The sequence below is a fragment of the Pholcus phalangioides genome, unplaced genomic scaffold, assembly GCF_987345545.1.
Source record: "Pholcus phalangioides strain wild (caught in Gottingen) unplaced genomic scaffold, Ppha-v1.0 ptg000005l_1, whole genome shotgun sequence".
NCBI classification, from domain to species: domain Eukaryota; kingdom Metazoa; phylum Arthropoda; class Arachnida; order Araneae; family Pholcidae; genus Pholcus; species Pholcus phalangioides.
Genome location: NW_028301598.1, coordinates 3,649,949 through 3,669,559, shown reverse-complemented (window position 1 = coordinate 3,669,559; position 19,611 = coordinate 3,649,949). Strand labels below are relative to the sequence as shown.

Sequence of the window (19,611 nt, the reverse complement as noted above, 5' to 3'; positions counted from 1 at the left end):
AATTACAGCAATATGAAAATCTGCTATACTTTGATATTCACATACATTCGATTAAAAATAATTAAATTACGTATCACTATGGATACATCTGATACGAATTCGTATACAAAAATGTATAAAGAATAGCTATAATTTTCCGTAATGGAGCGGTGTCACATTTAATTTTTACAGTGAATTTTTAGCTCCAATCAGCGGCCAATTCTAGGTCTCACGTCCTATCCAACAATTTTTTTTAGTACTATAGCTTCGATGGTTCTAATGAACTTTTATGAAAATTTTTACACCCCAGAATATTGATTAGTGTCCAACCTTGGGGTCCCTTATGATTCTCATCATTTTTTTCCATGCCACGAATTCATTTTGAAAGAAAGGGGCCCCAAGCGCAGGGCATGCTGTCTTAAACCACGAGCCCAACCAGTCACGGCCCAGAGACCTGGAGTGCAGACGGATGGGGGGGGGGTTTATTCAATTTTTCTATTTCAGTAGGCTGATACGAAGCTTCTGTGTGTCTTTTGCTGTGTTTATACAATAACTTTTTTTTCTTTCTGGTCATCTTTCTAGGGAATTGAATATTTACAATTTACAAGAAATTACAATACATTTTATTGAAGTTTAAATCAAGATTATAATATGTAGCAAATGATTCTTATTTTTCATTCAAATCATTACTTTCGATAATGAAGTGAAATATATATATTTTTCATTTGTATGAAAAAATTCAAATCCATAAACAGAAACAAAAAAAATCAATATATGATATGCAATGGCCTCATTATGCAATATAATGTGGCAGTGATCCTCAAAGTGTGCGTCGCGACAAGATGGAAGTATCGATAAATATCACCCTATTAATGCTTCAAAGTGATTCTTTTATGAATGCACATTACCTACTAAAATATCCCGGGGAGCCACCGATGAACCATGAGTGGGGCAAGGGAATTGCGAGTGACAAAAAAAAAATTTCCATCACTAATTTAGTTGATACAGTACTTTGATTTTTGTAGAACCACCTGAAAGTGCATAAATAAGCACTCAAGCTCGCCACTATGCCTTTGTGAGTCGCAATGAACTTTCTGAGAATGCTATATGAGTACGCATCCATTGTTTGTGTGTGTGGGATTGGGGCCGGGGGAGGTTGTGCCCACGAGAGGTAGTCATCTCGCTTATCTGCCCTGACAATGCAGGCAACGTTCGTCCAGGCATACATTCGTTGCCATCGAAAAAAATTGTGACTCTGTGAAAACGTTCTAGAAGAAAGACACACAAAACACATCGTGGTGTATGGGAGCCAACTGAATTAATATTCAATGAATAGAAAGGATTTGGTGGAAAATGAATCAATGAAACAAATCTGATGCTTCCACGCATATTACCAAAATTAACAAAGAAAACTATTATACTTTTCTACCTGTGGAGCAAAATATCTTTAGTACAGAACAATGCTGGGATTACCATTTACCCATTTTTGGTACAAAGTTTAGATACGCGAAGAATTCATGCTAAAAGGCGTGTATCAATCGTCTTGAAAAAAAAAAACAGTGTCACGTTATCTTTGCCATTGTCAAAAATTACCTGTTATCAGGACTCAAGAATGAAAAGCTCTAGTTTCTATGAAAAAGTCGTTTTTATGTCAAATTTTAGGCAAAATTCATGTGATATTCAAAACACGATTGCAAAAAATTTTATTAATGAAATGCTTTGTGATTTTCACAGTGCATTTAGCTAGTAATGTTGCAGGTTATGAACCAAAATTTAAAGGATTGCATGATATGTTCATAAGTTACACCAAAATATGTTCAAGTACGTGTGAATTTTTTGAAATTTCATCCTACATTTTGTCTATAAAACACTGTAATTCAAAAAATATATGAGATAGACCTTAGATTTTGGTTCATAACCTCAACAATATATAGCAAAATATCACATTAAAATTTCGTAAGGATGCAATGGATAAATTTTTACAAATCATGTCACAAAGTCAAGTAAAATGTCAAAAATAGCATTCTTCATAAAACACGTTTAAAGTCTTTATTCGCGTATTACTTGTATGTAAAAACGCAACACTAAAGTGAACGTAACTTTGATCCTAAGCATCACATAAACAAAAGAAGGTCCGTTTTGGAATCAACAAATAGGGCTTTTATAAAAAATAAAAAAATTAAAATTCATATTTTCTTCCAAAATGACCTTTTCAACGTAATCGGATACCTTAAGCGGAGTGCCGTCAGTTTTAATGTGCAATGTTGTCAAAATCATATAAATTTAAAGTAATATGACATTTATTAAAGTATGAATCAAAATACTATTAATAAAATTTACAGATTGTGAAAGAAAAAATTATACCAATTTTTTACCTTTTTTTATCTCTCATTACAGTAAATTATTCTGGTAAAATGTACTGTACACTTTGATTTATACTAGTAATTTTTCATTTAGACTAACAGAGAAACTGTTAGAATAGGTAGCTTTTCTTCATAATAGAAAAACTCTATTGCACATTAATTTTACATATACATCAAATTTAATTTGAGTGTTTTAATTTTTCACCAGTAATTCACAATACAACTACAAAGTAATCTCGAACACTTTTGACTTTGTAGAAGGGCCCTGGGTATGGCCCCCCCACATGGGGGGGGGGGCTGACAGGGCTCTAGCCATGGGGCCCGGGACGGTTATCATTTTTTTTACATTTTCATGCTAAAAATTAACTACAGAAGGCGCCTGTTAAAAGTCTGACCATGAGAGCCCCCAAAAGATCCCAGCCTAAGAGCCCTCGCTACTGGATGTGGGGGCCATGGCCCTTGGGCAGGGAAAAGTAAACAGAAGACCTCAACTTGGGAAAGAATGACTGATTTTTTTCAACAAAGATATTTTGTTTAAATTTCAAGCCCTAAATTAATAGATAATAGAGTCCATGCTTTCTATGATAATTTATTATCCGTAGCCGGTTGCACTTTGACTTTAACTTGATTAATTTGATTCTTCGATTTACATAATTTTTGATTTTCTAGCACTATGTGTAATCTTTGACGTGTCAATAAATTTTGGTTTTGCCGGAGATGCCCTGGGGGGCCAAAAATGGGAGCCATAAAAATAGTCTGTTCCTCTTTCTCAAACTTTTTCATAGTGACGACTTAACCGAAATTAGCGACGAGTAAACAAGGGTTTAATAACGTTGTCTATGAGAGCTGGAAGGGCCTAAAGAAGAATGATGACTTACTAGGGTGACGACTTAACGAGGTTATACTGTATATTATGGAGAATATTCTCATCAAGAATTTATAAGAATATTCTCAAGTTATTTATAATAGTAGTCCTACCAGAGAATATTCTCAAGAATAGAAAATATTCTCAAGAATAAAGCTGCTAAAGATTATTCTTGATCCAAAATCTAGATTATCCAAAATTCAAATCCAAATATATCCAAAATTCTAGATCCAAAAGATTATTCTCGAGAATTTCACATATCTAGGTTGAAAGCTCTCTCATGCCACTAATTCTTTCTATGTTTGCATTTCACATCCCCTATATCTGTGTTACCCTGCAGGCATTAAGGCATCGGCCTTCGATTGGTGAAGTTAGTTTTAATCCTGGCTTGATTATACTGTTGGACCCAGATTTAATGAATTCCTTGATTAAACAAATGTTTTTAGAAGCCCCTGTTGGTATATTTTTGTTAATCTTGATATAACAATTTTCTTTGATGTAATAAATAAAAATGTCAATGTTTTATCTTTGTGAATTCGGGTTGACTGTGTAAGCACTCATTTATGTGCACTAATATCAATTACTGTTTGATATTTTCAAAGAATATTTTCTAATGCAACATCTATCTATTCCCATTCTTTCAGTGTATACCTTACTCAAGGCTTTTGAAAGAACTCAATATCGAGAAGATGAGGGAGCTGGAGGACTTGATTATTGATGTCATTTATGCTGATGTTGTTCGTGGAAAGCTTGATCAGAAGAATAATCAGTTGGAAGTTGACTATACCATAGGAAGGGACATCAGAGCTTCAGATGTGTCTACTGCTGTTTCTGTCCTCCAAGAATGGTAAGGGAAAAAAGTGCTATGCATTCTATGTTTTGTCTAATTTATTAATGAGATGTCTCATGATTATGTCGTAAATTATAATTTGAGGATTGAATGACAAACTTTTGAGAATACAGATCTTTTTTTAATACTGCAGATTGCTAATACTTTTATTCCCAAATAGAATAATTTGAAAAAGAAAGCATGTATATGACCTAAAACACAATGCTGTGGAACCTTGATATTGCACAGATGCAATGGAACATAGTTTACCCACCGCCCTTGAATTTTGATAAATTTCATTACCAAAATTGCACATTGTCCAAGAATAATAGAAGAATGTAGAATGGTGGCTATATAAGAGTGGAATTGATATGGCATGATTCCATCATAGCACAGCTCTTTATTTCGAAATTTTGGTACCTGAACTGAAAGTATTTAGTCTGATTGATGTTTCATGTTGGTTACTTTATTTATTTGAGAGAAATATTATGAAATACATGTTTTGTGAGTGGAAGCATTGGCCGCAATTAATTATATATTTTTCACCCAAATGTTTGCCTCTCTTGGGTATTGCAGTACAAAAACTCTTTGTTAGGGGTTGTTGATTTTTTAACTCTACTGTGTGTCAAATACTTTGAAAAAGAATTCGCTTATGTATGAATGGGAAGTCAAAGTTGGTTCTTGGGATATTAAAAATGTAGAAGTCTTCACTTGTTCTTACAATTGAATATATATATTTTTAAATTCTTAATGTTAGTCATTCTAGTTCGTGATATTTAACAAGTATGACTGAATAATGTTTCAGAGCATGTTCTTATAATTATAAGAAATTAAGAGAAAATTTTTTTTATAAATTATTTAATCCGCTAATCCAAAATAATTGCAGCCCAAACCTGTTTGGATTAGCAAACATTTGGATTACATTGGTTCATATTAAAAAAACATGATTTTTTAAAATGTTTAGTGATGATAGATATATCTATTCGTTGTGATACCCAATAGACTGGTTGCAGCACTAGGTTCCATGGAACCATCTGCCCTTGTCTAACCCAATGCATTATCCAACGTAGGTGCTGAAATCTGGTCAAATTCCTTGATACACCCTTCAATTGTTGAATTGCACAAGGTTTTGCAATTCTAATCCTCCAATGTTTTCAACCACTCAGTTAGACAGGACTTACAACACGACAGTTCCTCTTTGAACATGTTCTGAATGGTTGATTGGAAATGTGCATGGACAGGGTAGCCTTTATACAAGGGCAAAACCATAAGCAAATACCATACCAGCTCCTCAAACAGGGGTAGCAATTCACCATAGATATATATAGTTAAAAAAGAAGACAGCAGTGAATTTTCACCTTTGCCCTCCCACTTATGTCAACAATACTATTTTTTTTACTGAATAGAATGGGGGAATCATTTCTACCACCACACCCCCCCCCCCCCTCCCGTATCCACCTGTGGACACAATGATGAGGTGGGGCTAGTGCATCAGGGGTCCTATGATACCATTTAACTGCGATTGGACAAGCTTGTAGTTTGACCAGGAGCTCATGATACTCTAGCACAGGGGGTGCACCCTCTCTCCCATTCTCCCCCCCCCCCACACGCACACACACAATTTTTTAACTGTTTGTATTATTGGGGGTTCTAGTTGTAGCTATAAAAACTTAATGAAGTTGGAAATTTCTCCATAGAAACAGGCTACATACAGCTTTATGTTACAGGTGTGATTGCTGCGAAGCAGTTCTTAGCAGCATAGAGGGCCAGATAGTGAAAGCCAACTGCTTTAAAGAAAGTCACTTGAAGCTGAAGCAGCAGATTGAAAATGAGGTATGGTATATTTCTGATCATAATGCCATCAAATTCTTCATTTTCTTTGAATCGTTGAGATGTTCATTGAATATATTATCAATGTGTGGTTTCCACATCACCATTTATTATCGATTTTTTATATTTTTTCTGCATACATATTTTTTGAACTTCAAAGTTACTGAATATTAACTGTAAGCAAAGTGAGGTTTGCATGATTATAAACGCATGAATGTGCTAATAGAGCTCAAATGACAAACCTAATACAGTAAAACTTGTCTTGAATGGAATCGCAAGGGATCAAGATTTTTTTCAGTTGAACACAGGTTTCTGCTTAATAAACGTTCTGTTGAGATATAATGTGTAAAATTATATAGAGATCTCGTGTGTGATTGCAATAAAATAAAAATAAATTAAGTGAAGATAAAGTAAATAATTTAAAAATAGATAAAATAAATAAAAATACATAATTAGTCTATAATTACTAACTACTGTATTTAGATTTTGACAGAATCTGTATAAAATTCCGACCTTCACTGTTGTTCTTCCAAAATAACATTTACGTTCTTTTTAACTTCATCAAAAATGTTCAATTAGTGTGTCAATATCTGTCGTGTCAGGTTCAGTTCGTACATTATCGTTTATGTTTATACAATCCTTAGCATCAAGCCGTAACTAAGAATTTTGTGAGGGAAAGAGAGCTACATGGTTTTGCCGCCCCCTACCACTGTAAAATTTGATGATTTTATAACAGTGTTTTTATTCCTCCTAAATTTTGCCACCAGAGCAGTTGCTGCCTTTGCTTCTCTCTAATTAATTCCCGGCCCTGCTCAGCCTTGCAATCGCGGAATCCACAAAGTTTGTATACCACTTTGTACACTCGTGTGCAAAATTAAGAGAAGTAGCACATTTTATATAGAACAGGGCTCGGCACGGGTCACTTTTTTCACTAAAAGTCACTTTTTTAGAAACTGGTCACTTTTATTACGTATTTTCAGGCCCAGGTCACTTTTTCCACTTTTTTAGCAAAAAAACCTCGGTCTCGCGCGCTTTTCTGCTGTCAGTGTTTTTCTTTTCTTCAAGGAGGAACTTTACCTGTTCAATATCGCTAATTTTCTCCCTCCCTTCATTGAACTACTATCGAAGGCATCTTATCTTCCCGGGAGTAAGACGCCTTCATATACCTATCGTGTATTAAGGAGTTCTACCCGGGAGCATACCGTGTGACGTCAGCATAACTTGATTTCAAGGCGCTTGGAAAAAGAAAGCTCCTTGGTTAAAGAATCGTCATTTTATGGAAAAGCCGGTCGGAAAAAAAAAACTAGCATAAAAGGCGTACTTACAACAAAAAATTTCCCCCCCCCCCCATACTACCATTCTTTCTTATTTCCCCACGTGCTCACTCGTTCTTTTATTTACATCTTATTTTAAAATTGATCCTTTATTTTATTTGTTTTAAAAAATTTTAGTCCTAAGGGCCGAATTCCTTTCTTGGAGCATCGAGCAAGTTACATTTGTTGTTTGTTCTATTGTTACTTTTGTTAATTTTTTTAAATGTTATTTGAAATGACGATTAGAGAGCCCGTGCAGAAGCTAACTTACGCGCAGCGGGAGAATACCAAAGCGCGTATTAAAGACGCGTATTATTAATACGTATTAAGCGTATTAATACGCTTTGGAGAATACTCTTGTAGCTGGCCAAGGTTAAAGAAGCTCGCATGTATTTTGAATTTACTTACAATAAAAAAAAAATCATCCGATTGAAAATCGCGATCTATCGACAAATAAAATTCGTACTATTTTTCTAACTGGATTTAAATCTGAGCAAGAAACCGTACCCCCAAATTTGATCGAAAGGAGAACTATTTATGAAAAGATCACAGAATCCTGCAATTCAACATTTAGTTTAACACAAGGGTTTCCAAATCAGATGAAAATTTGTCATCAGGCTGATAAAAACTCAGTTAACGTGCATGGGAGCCGTAACTAGAGGCGGATTTAACGATGGGCACACACCGAGCGCGCCTTTGGCCCCTACTTCACATTTTTTTCCTAATTTAAAGGGCCTAATATTAATTTTTTTTATTCCCGGGCCGTAACTTAATTTAGAGCATCTTCACGATACTGATTGTTACTTAATATTGTTGGATTGTTTTCCTTTTTTTTTCTCTCCATGCACGTGCGGGAACCGGTTGTTCCGACGCTGTATGCAAATCGGCGGCGGCGTACTCTCACGGGAGCACGGATATATAGACTGGTTTTTTCTTTATAGGTGAGATGTCTGTTTTTTCCGCATGGATGTATGTCGGGATTCGATTTGTTTCTCCCTTTTGATTGCCGGCCGTATTTTTGATGAACGAAAATGATCTTGTTTTTTGTTTTTGCAACTTTTACGGAAAAAGAGTTCAAAATGAACTTCTGATCATTGTTTTTCTTCAGCTCAGTCGGTGCGCTCTGCCCCCCAACAAATATCGACATCTTGCGCGCCATTCTTGATGTGTAAAAAAATCTTATTTTTAGACCTCGGAAGTTATTAAAACGTTTGTCTCGAGTCTGTTATGACCGCAATAGGAGAGGGCGGGGGTCTGGTTCCACGGGTGTTGAACGAGGAAAGGTGCCGAGTTTACTCATTTTCTGTTAAAAAGAGTGGATACCGGCCCCGAGCGATAGTAAATTTTCGTTCGTACTTGCGACCCGGATTGCTACATACCGTGATCAGATCCAAAAGCGGGGGGGGGGGGGGGGAGAAAGGCGTTTTTGATGGAATGGTATATTTAAGAAAAGGCAATAAAAATTCCTTTGCAAAATTATCGAATTTCACAGTCAAGGGCCAGTAAAATTACGTTTCCCCTCCATAAAAAACAATTGTATTACGGCCATTGTAAATCGGGTGTCCCGGATGGGGACGAATTCACTATTTTTGTTCGTTGAAAGTTACGGGAGGAGTCAGCGCTAACGTGGCGACTTGTTTTCGCGCTAAAATAGGTAGCCCTGACAGCAGCATCCATAAACTCTGTATCAACCGCATTTATAAACCCCGTATGTTGTTGATTCAATTTTTGTGTTCATTTCATCCTAATTTTCCGTATTTCCCGATATATTTCTATCGATTTTCGCATATTAGGTTAATTCATATTATAAATTATATATTTTTTTGTAATTTTTTATGTGCCCTTCGTCAGCCATCTTGAATTGACTACCGCAAAACGGCGATTCCTTGGCTCGAAAAAAAGTCGCCACGTTGGTGCTTACAAGGTTCATGGGAAATTTACCGGGCAAGGCCGCTGAGTCTCTTTTTCTGTTAAAAATTACGGGGGGAAGGCCAAAATTATACTTTTTCCAGGGGTAGGAACACTGCGCCAAAATTAACATCTTGCGCCATCCTGCTCCAATAGTGGTTTCGTATTTTTCTGCGCCAAATAGCTAATTTTGCTTCGTATGCCCAGAATTTCTTAAAGGTCGCCAAAAATTTTTTGTTCCTGCTTACCGTGAAACGATTCTTTCTAAGAGCGTGTTTTATATATATTCCACTGTACGCCTTATTTAAACTATCGGCCTTTCCATCGTGAAACCGCGATAATATCCGTGATTGTGCAACTGAAGATAGTTTGCAATAGTCTTTCAGCTTTAAAGTGCGCCGCTGTGGTGGTCGAGTGGTCATAATGACGGACTCGTGTCGCGGGGACCCGGGTTCGAGCCCCATCGTCACCACAGTGGTGGTCGGCTGAAGTGGGTTTTCTGTGGTTCCCAACTTCAAGGCGCAAATGCAAGCCGATCTCTCCGTTAAAAAGTCTCGCCACAGAGAGCGACAGTCCTACAAACAGTATAAATATTCAGTCATTACACTACACTCACTTCACTTCTGAGATATAGATGGCAGCACTAAAAAATCATACACAACACTAAATACGCACTCAGACTGTTAGGTACACATACTTACACTTCCGGCACAACTCACTAGGTAGTAAATTGCCCATGGCGATAGACCTGAGTTGTGCTCGGCTTCAAAAAAAAAAAAAAAGCTTTAAAGTGCAAATGCGAGTCAGTTGCCGTTTAAAAAAAAGTCGCCACTGGAAGCAGCAGAAATTACGAATGTTAATTTAGAAACTGCCGAATAACGAGTGTCAGATCACCAATCTCGCCAAATAATAAGTACTTAATCGCCAAAGGTCGTGTTGATTCTTCCGAAATTCTCCCCCCTTTTGCAACAATTTCTTTCCGAGTATAAAAAAGTTATAGAAAATTTTTTGCTCATTTGAAGTGCTGCTGTTCAAGACAGCAAATAGTGCCCTCAGTAAGCAAAAATCATCTTAAATAGACTGGTGTGAAAAATTTTATGACAGCCTCTCTTTCAAACGATGTGTCAAAAGCCTGAAACACCAAAAACAAGCTGATGAAAAGATTTTTGATAACAAAAGACAGTGCAGTTTTATTTTGAAAAGGGAGGAGGGTTAACGAAAATATTCTTGTTAATTTCCCTGCTCCAATAAATATCTGCTGAATTTGCTGCTCCAAAACTGCTCAGAATCCTGAATTTTGCTGCTCCGAAATGGACTTTGTCACTTCCCACCCCTGTGTTTCTGGGTAAAGGAGTAAATGTGTTTTTTTTTGCAGGGGTGTATGCATGGCCCCCACATCCTGAAGCAGGGCCCCTAGGCTGGGATCTTTTACGGGCCCCCTGACCAGACTTTCACGGGGCCCCCCTTTATGATGAATTTATAGCGTGAAAAAACAAAAAAATTATTAAAATCCTCCCGGGCCCCAGGGCTGGAGCCTTGTCAGCCCACCCTTTGTGGGGGCCATGGGTGTATGTTGTGTGTAAAAAAAGGGAAAATATATATTTTTACAAATTTCAAAACTGGTTTATTTTTTCCCTCACCCAAGGACAGTATTATTTTGGTGCCCCCGTCTGTAAAATAGTACTCGCTACTCGCCCACTTTTCCCAGTCCAGCCATAGGTGGAGATAGACTTGAAGGTCTTAGGGGTGTGGCACGATGACAATTGATATACATCATATACATGTATACATCAGTAGGCTCTGCCATTGACGCTGGGGGGGGGGAGGGTGGATTGCCCCTCCCTCAACATATAATAATTAAAATAATTTAGTTAATTTAATAATTTGAATACTTTATTCAATTTAATAATTTAAATGATTTATAATTCAGTAATTTAAGTAATTTTTTAATTTAATAATTTAAAATGTTAAAAATTTAATTTTATGGTTTTTAATCATTAAGTAAATTTCTTAAAATTTGTTGGAACATATTATACAAACCTAGGTATGTAAATCAAATTTGTACTAGTTAAAAAAAGTTTGAGTACATTTTGTATACTGTCATTCATAGCATAACATGAATGAAAAATCCACTGGAATGTAGATGGGACAAATTCTCTCATCAAATTTTGTGTTATTTCATTTTTTTCCCTTCTTTGAATGTGAAAAATTTTTCCCGCTTTGAAGTTTTTCCTGCTTAAATTGATTTTAAGATGGGTTGTGCAAAGCAACATGGGGGAAGGCATTGCTGCTGTTACTTAAAAGGGATGTAATGTAGTTATTCTCTCACTCATAGTTGTTGATAAATTTGATAAGTTATTCAAAACTTTTCTGGTTAGCAGAATGCGTTTGAGTTTGATTTAATTATTTCTATCTATTATGTAAAAAAAGCAATTTCAATGAGTTCTATTGAAATGCAAAGTTAAAACTAAATTCAATTTCAATTCATTCAATTTGGTAATAAAAATTCATTGTCCATTTGGTCTCTCTCTCTAAAAAATTTTGGTCACTATTTGGTCACTTTTAAACATTTCGGTCACTATTTGGTCACTTTTTCAAACATTTTGGTCACTATTTTCACTAATTTTGAGGCCATGATCCGTGCTGACCCCTGTATAGAATTTCTGAAAAACTAGTGGACACATTTTAATGAAATTTGGTACGAATACACAGTTATAACAGAGAAAGATGTGCCATACAAAAATCATAGTGCGCACGCATGATTGTCAGTAAAGCTCATCATTTGCAGGAATGTCCAAAATCCACGTTGGGAGATTAAACCAAAAATGAGTATTATGGGATATGGTTCCCTCTCACAGTCAGACAGGTTGCACAGTGCTATGGCATACTGGATACGAGGCAGTTGAGGAGTCCCTTTGGCAATCAGTCCCACTCCTACAGCAACAGTTTTCAGTTCCAGGATGGTTCTCAGAGGCAGGGTGGCAAGATGCAATTGCCCTCTCACAGGGGTGCAAGAGCTGCGCCAATTGCGCCGAAACGGTTCTCTTGCTACACGGTGCGTCAAGGCGCCAAATCCCTGCGCATTTGAATTATTGTTTGTGGTTCGCGGAGGTACCACTAATGCACTGTAGTACGTCAAATACCCTTAATTTAGGAAGAAGGCGCATGAAATTGTTGTTCACGGGACGCGTTCTTTCCGAGACACGGAAAAAGATACGGGGGGAGAAACTTCAATTTTTTTTTCACTTCCCACCATCTACCACAATCGCGTTATCTCGTGACCTTGGAAAGTAGTTATACTACCTTGAAGTATAAAGTCCTGTACTGTTATTGGTATAACCGGCGTTCTATCAAAGTCCCTGAATAAATATGCCAAATTTTCCGATTTTGGAGACAGTTTTTTCTCCTGCTGGATATAGGTTATATGCTGAAAATAACGGTAATTTCGCGGCTGCCAACCTGCGTTCAAAGACGGCATACATCGAAAAGGTGATTGGTTTACTCGTTTAAATTACCAAAATTTTTCGGACATCGTTGGGAAAAAATAGAATCTGTAAAAACTCCAGCAAAAATATTCATAGTTTTGTCATCTAGCCACTATGCGGTCGTGTGGTTATCGTCGGTGGTTGCAGATTGTAACAATTTCACATCGCAAAAATCCGGATTTGGCAAACGAGGCCGGCTCGAGGGAAAAAAATCTCTACCCATGCAGAACCTTTTTTTTTGGCGCTACTGACCACATGTTTTTGGTCGACAAACCTTTTTTCACCCTTTCAACTCTATTTGGCACCCCTCCTTGAGCGGCGCCCAATATGGCCGCACGGTCCGCCACTGCATTGGTGGGGGAGGAGCATGCTCACAATAGTCAGAGGAAGGAGTTTGTACTAGGAGTATGCTCATTTTACATAACTTCTGTGAGATACCTAATATATATTAATGTCTTACCTTTCCAAAACATGTTGTTGGAGAGAATGAAATATTTGCACCCTTTCTTGTTTTTCATACTCCATCTCGTGCATTGCTGGGATGGTAGATTACTCCCTCACGTATTGCTGAGAGGTTGTTTAACATTGTATCGCCAACAGAACTATTGATTATGTGTGATGAATGGAATCCAAACAATTACAAGAAGTGAAATCAGTTCATAGAATAGATAGATAGATATTGGGCAGACATATTCAAACTTTGTAACTTTGAAAGCTGCCCGAAGTTCAAAATTTTGCCAGTTTTGGTGAAGACTTTTTTATCTTCAGCATATGGTAACACAGATAGTGAAAAAGAGTTCATTGTTAACAAATAAATAAAAGTCTGTTCAAACATTGAAAAATCTGTCCATGCAATGCTTTAATGTTTAATGGAATAAGACATACAAAATCTTATGTTCAAGGGCATAAAAAATTAGAAAAAAATCGTCATTGAGATGCTGTACTTCTGAAAGCGAATTGTGATTCGTAATCTATTAACATGCTATTAAGTTGAGAAATTCTTTAAGTAAATAAGGTATTTATATTTTTCTCGTTTTTTGCATTTTGCTTTTAAATTTAATAATTCCTTTAAATTCTGTGAGAAGCCAATTTTTTTTTTTTTCACGGAAACTCTTATTATATTCTGCACACACTTTTTTTGCTATATCAGGAGGAATAAGATTTTGGTGTTCAAGCAGCAGAAATTCTTGCTGCCTAGGTTTTCAGTATGCATGTTGCTTAATTTGAAAAGAGTAATAATTTTTATTCATCATTCGTCGTTTTATTAATGACAGAAAATATAATTCAGAAAAAATTTAAATGGATTTTAATTTGTGAAGGAAATTTATTTATAATTATTTGTTCCAACCATTTTTGGCAAAACTTTTGGCATTTCACAGAAAAATTACTCCTTATATTGCAGATATAGTTCGTGTTTAGTTCTGCTCCATTTTCAAAATTTCTGCTCCAAAAATGAAATTTGCTGCTCCGAAATGGATGAGGGGCACTTGCACCCCTGCTCTCAAGAGCATCCCAGATATGTTCTATAGGCTTTAGGTCAAGAGATCTGGCTGGCCAATCCATACGCCGAATATCCTCACTTTCCAGATAATCATTGACCAGGTGAGCCTGATGTGGAAGAGCGTTGTCATCCATGAACACGAACTGAGGGCCAACTGTGTCCCTGAAAAATTGAACATAGGGGCTCTAAGATTTCCTCTCTATACTTTCTAGCAGTCATGACCCTCTGCCAAACACATGGAGGGGTGTGTGGCCGTCCAAAATGATGCCTGCCTAGACCACGATACCTCCACCACCATAGTGGTCATTTCATTGATGTGGGAGGGATGGTATCAGGTACCAGGCTCTCTCCAGATGAGTGTACGTCGAGAATCAGTATCCCGGCTGATGTTGTCTGCACTATGCTAAGCACGCTCTCTTGTGTGCTGCAGTGTGCAAGACGCAAACAGCGGGTCTTCTGGCATAAAGCCCTCTCTCATGAAACCTTCAGGCAACAGTGAATCATGAAACTCGAGCTCCAGTGGCAGCATGCAGTTCATGTGAGAGCTGTGATGCTGTAGCAGTTCTGTGGAAAGAACCACTGAAAGTGCCAAATAACGATCCTCATTAGTCGTCGTGGCTCTTTGATTACCTTATCCAGGTCTTCTCGATACGGATACAGTGTCCTGAAAATGTTTCCACAAATTGCAGATGACGCTGGGCGTAACATCAAGCTCTGTAGCCACCTGCACTTGTGATTGTCCTGCCTCCAATCTACTGACCATTCTCCATCTCATTCCGTCATCCATAGGTTTGTGGCTACTCATTTTACCTGATGGCTTATAAAATTTACGAACTCTTGTGAGAAACACAGTGAATGTCGTTGAGTATGAGCACACGAATCGTGGGAAATACCTCTTGCCCTTATCATCCTCTCCGTGGTCACAGCTCCGCCCACACTCACATGTACGCTTACGTATTGGACACTGAATATTTGTATACTTCTTTGGTGGCATTATTAGTACCTTTGGTTCAGTACTTTTTGTGAACATAGACACAATGTGTAAATTCTCTTAATTTTGCATGATTGTCATGATTCAAGAGATAATATTATGTCAGTAGGAAATGGAATTAATTTTTTTTATAATAAAGAAATGCATGTTGTGAGTAAATAGTGCATATCATTTGGAAATTCAATCCTTACACTTATTTCTCCCGTGGAAAAGCCTTCTTTTTCGAAAAATTTTTTACAATTTCAGAAAGCAACTGCTTTATTACATGTGGCTTATCAAAACAACACATCAAGTACAGAAATGGTTTTTTGCTAATCTAAGGGTGGATGATATAGAACTCGCATTTGCAAGCATAGATTGCATGCTTCAGCGAAGCACTTTAACATTTTGTATGATCCTTTGGTCTATTGGTCGCTAAGCACTCACAGTATTTGTGTGAAATTCTCTGTTGAAGGGTACAATTTTCTTTTCTTTTTCTGCATTAGACAGGTTTCGTTTAATCAATGCTTCTTAATGTGTATTTTGGCATTGAAATCATGGGACCACGATTTTTTCCCATTGAAAACAGGTTTCGTTGCTTAATACAGGTTCTGTTAAAGACAGGTTTTACTGTATTATCTCATAATGAAATTAAAAGGGTGCAGTTGTGTGCATAGGCCAAGTTAATGGTTAAGACAGATGGCAGCACTCCACAAACACTAAACAACTCTGATGCCATAAGTTTGAGTTCATATGCAGGGTGGACACAAATGATAGTTTTCAATTTTATAACCGAATAATTTGTGAAATAATAATTGTAAGCTACCAGTTCATTTGCAAATGAGTAGTAATATATCCTAATTTTGTGAATAAAGAGGGTGGCAGATTTTCAGTGACAAGGCAACTTTTCATTTTAGGGACAAAGTAAATAGACATAATCTCAGGATTCTGGGATCAGCAAATCCTGATATTACCTTGACCAGAGGTCTTCAATGTATGGCCCTGGGCCATTTTGTCTGGCTGAGTTCTTTGGTAACATGTGTAGTGCATAGCGAACCACAAGTCTCATAAAAATTAAGATCCATCCATCCAATTAATTTTTTATCTTTTCTGTCTTTCAGAAATATGTGGGTGTTTCCTGTCGCCCCTTATTCCTGAGGGTACATAGACAGCACATTCCAGAGTCATTTTTTTTGTCTGTCTTGCAGGATTCATATGGGTCAGGGAAAACCTGGATAGTCAGGGAAAAAAATTTCTAAAAAAGTCAGAAATCAGGGAAAATAGCCATTTTCAGACAACAAGCCATACCAAGCATGTCAAATCAGAGGAGTTCAGTGACAACCCTCGATTGCTACAAGTGCAAAACTGTAAAGAATTGTGATGCAGTGGAACCAACTACATCTTTGACTAATTATGTCACAAAGGAAACAGTAAAGACTTAAATCTTGTGGGCATTGAAATTGCAGAAAAGGGAAATCTTTCATTCTATAATTAACATAAATAAATAATTTCATAATATAATGAATTTTTTGTTAGTTTTTATTTATGTAAATTTTTTAATTAAAAAAAAACCTGGAATTTTTTGAAAATTTGACTGGAAAACCTGGAAACGTCACAAATTTTTTTATGAAAATGACTATGAACCCTGGTCTTGGCAGTTCTGACACCTGAAAATACCTTATTTTTTTGCTGAATATGTTAAAAAATAAAAATAAAAACGATATTTTTCAGAGTTCTATCCAGTTGAAATTTGGGTCTGCTTTCCAGACCCTTCCCAAAATTCTGGATCTGAAAAACGGACCCTTCACAAAAATCTGGGTCTGAAAAACATAATAAAAATGAATAAACCATAAATTCGGCATTTGATTTCTTTTGTGATAGGTTAAGATTATTTATAGTAGATTAACCGGTAGTAACGGTAAATCATTCAACCATAACACTTCACTCATAGTTAGAAAAACTGGGGGCAGATGACAGCACTACACATAACAAGCATTACACAGAAACAAACTTTACGTCAGGTTGCACTACACGTACACGTACCGATTCGTTGGAGGGTTCCGCGGGGGGGGGGGCATGTGTGGTGTAGCAGTAGTAGGTAGGGCCTCCAAAAAATGGCTCGGGGATCCATGATGTTCTTAAGTCAGCCACCTCGTTGGGCAATTTGCCTGTTGTGGCGTTGTATTTGTATTTGTATTATTTCACTTCCTAAAAAATTACCTATTTTTCATGAAATTAATAACATGTTTCACAAAAATAAGGAAAATTTTCATAAAAAAGGATTTTACAAAGAAGTCTGAATAGACCCCCGGTTTTTAATCTTAGCAAACCATTGAGTGTATATCTTCTTAGATGAAAATATATTTGGCAGAAATGTTTTCTGAAAATTTTTATTTGATAAAGAATGCCTCTTTAAACCTCTACATGTGTTTTTTGATAAAGCCGTAAAATCAACAGTTGTGGTTTAAGTAATAAGATTTGACTACCACTAAACTGTACATGCACCTCATACACATTCCTTGACTGCATTTCTAATGAATCGGCATGTGCCAGAATGTGTGTTCTGAGTGTGTGTGGCCCCAACGTATTTATGTTGTTGAGTTGTGCTTGTTTTGTGTTCATGCTGCCATTTGGCTTCTCTTTTCTGAAGTAAGGATGGAAATGCTTGAACTTTCATGTTATGTCAGTATCTTGTAGGTCTGCCTAATAAGGTTTGACTACAGTTCCAAATGTTTTGTATAGACTTTTGCACCCCTTAGTGGTATATCACTCTCATAAATGATAATACATTTAGGAAAATAAATTATTATTTAGAACAGATTTCATTTATTGGACCAATCATGATGTCTGTGGACAAGTAGGTTCTCGTATTCACTGGTCTGTGTTACCAGTGACTAATTTTTTAAGTCTAATGCTGCATGAAATATTGTGCTGTGCTCATGTTTAGATTTCAGTAAAGGAATGAAATTACTTCATGCTTGTGCTCTGTCTTGACAAGCAAAGAATGGTTTGTCATCTGAAGAGGAAGCGTTTTGTGGTTAACTGAAAAATGACAATTCTGACATAATTTGATGAAAATGTTGGACATACCAAACAAATTTTTATCAAGCAATTTTTTATTCATCCTGATTTTATTATTAAGTTAATATTTTATTTTTACAATTTTTGTCAGAAATAAATTGTAACAGCAATTCCAAAGTAAGTAACTTTTAAAATTTGCCATTTTGAGTATGTTTATGCTCTTGATCAATTTGACCCTGATTTAACTATTGTCTTGATTTAATGAATAAAATTGTTGGTTTCTTCTGATTTGTTAAATCAGAGTTCGACTGTATATAGTGCCCTCAAACCAATTGTGTGAGCTTATGGCTTCCTCCAAAAGTTTCTCTGAGCAGTTGACTCGTATCTTTTAAGGAGCATTAAAGAAAAGATCTGAAATGGCTATACGTTGTAGGTGCCAAGCTTATGTGCTTCATTGCATCTCCCTCGTCAAAAAATCCAAATGCAACATTAACTGTTAGTCAGATTACCAGACTTGTAAACACAGTATTCCCTGTATCAGCCGTCATGCCGGGAAACAGTGAGGGAGACTGGCATGCTGCGAAACACGTCATGGATTCTGCAAATTTCTTAAATATCTTTATTCTAAAAATTAATTGAATTAGCTAAATGCATATTATGATCCTTATTGAACCTCACTTTTCCTGACATGCTGGAAATGGACCGGATCGGACCGCAACATTTAAAAAGTTGGTTCCCTTTTTTGGAATTTCATGGTATGCCATCTAATGCAGGGGGAATATGGCATCTCTTTCATAGGGAAATTTTTGAATAACATAGATAATTGACGAAATATATATAATATCATAGCCTTAAAATTATCTATGACAACGAAGTGAGATGAGAGGTTGAAGGACTTTCAAACTGAGCACAACTTAGGTCTATCACCATCTATGGGCGATTTAGTAACTAGTGAGTTGTGCCGGAAGTGTAACTGTGCGTGTACCTAACAGTCTGAGTGCATATGTAGTGTGGGGCTCGATTTTTCAGTACTGCCATCTATATTTCAGAAGTGAAGTGAGTGATGTGTTATGATCTTGCCTTGAAGTTGGGAACCATAGAAAACCAACTTCAGCCAACCACCATTGTGGCAACGGTGGGGTTCGAACCTGGGACCTTGCAATGCAAGTCCATCACTATGACCACCACAGCTGCAGAGGTTGAAGAACTATGACTCTCTCTTTTCTTTCTAAAAGCTACACAGTGGGAAGCTCTAGCTTGAGCATGGCTTGTTATTGGTTAAAGACTCATTGGATCTACAAGATTGCATAAAAGATTCACTTTAAAATTCTTTTATTGGCAACAAATGATATTTTTGCAGCCACCTGCCTGATACCGTGTTGTGATCCACATGGAAATGTTTGGACAGTCATTCATATTTTGCTCGGCAAAAGTCACAGCCTACCTTGTCTCTCCAAAGCATATTAGGATCAGATTCTGAACTGATTTTTTGACTTTCAGCAAGTGTGAGTAAATTGGCTAGTAGAGAAAAGATTATTTTTTTGAAA

General features: G+C 36.7%; 1 protein-coding gene across 3 annotated transcripts in view; it reads left to right on the top strand.

The window, feature by feature from the left end:
• CSN7 (COP9 signalosome subunit 7) overlaps positions 1-19,611 on the top strand; it is a 44,154-nt gene that overhangs the window by 14,089 nt on the left and 10,454 nt on the right. For all 3 annotated transcript variants that reach the window (XR_016192682.1, XR_016192683.1, XM_089232140.1), the window contains exons 5-6: positions 3,852-4,054; positions 5,764-5,869. Coding sequence is in view for 1 of the 3 variants with exons in the window: in XM_089232140.1 (XP_089088266.1) it covers positions 3,852-4,054; positions 5,764-5,869 (309 nt within the window). In the remaining 2 variants the exon portion in view is untranslated. The remainder of the gene's footprint in view (positions 1-3,851; positions 4,055-5,763; positions 5,870-19,611) is intronic.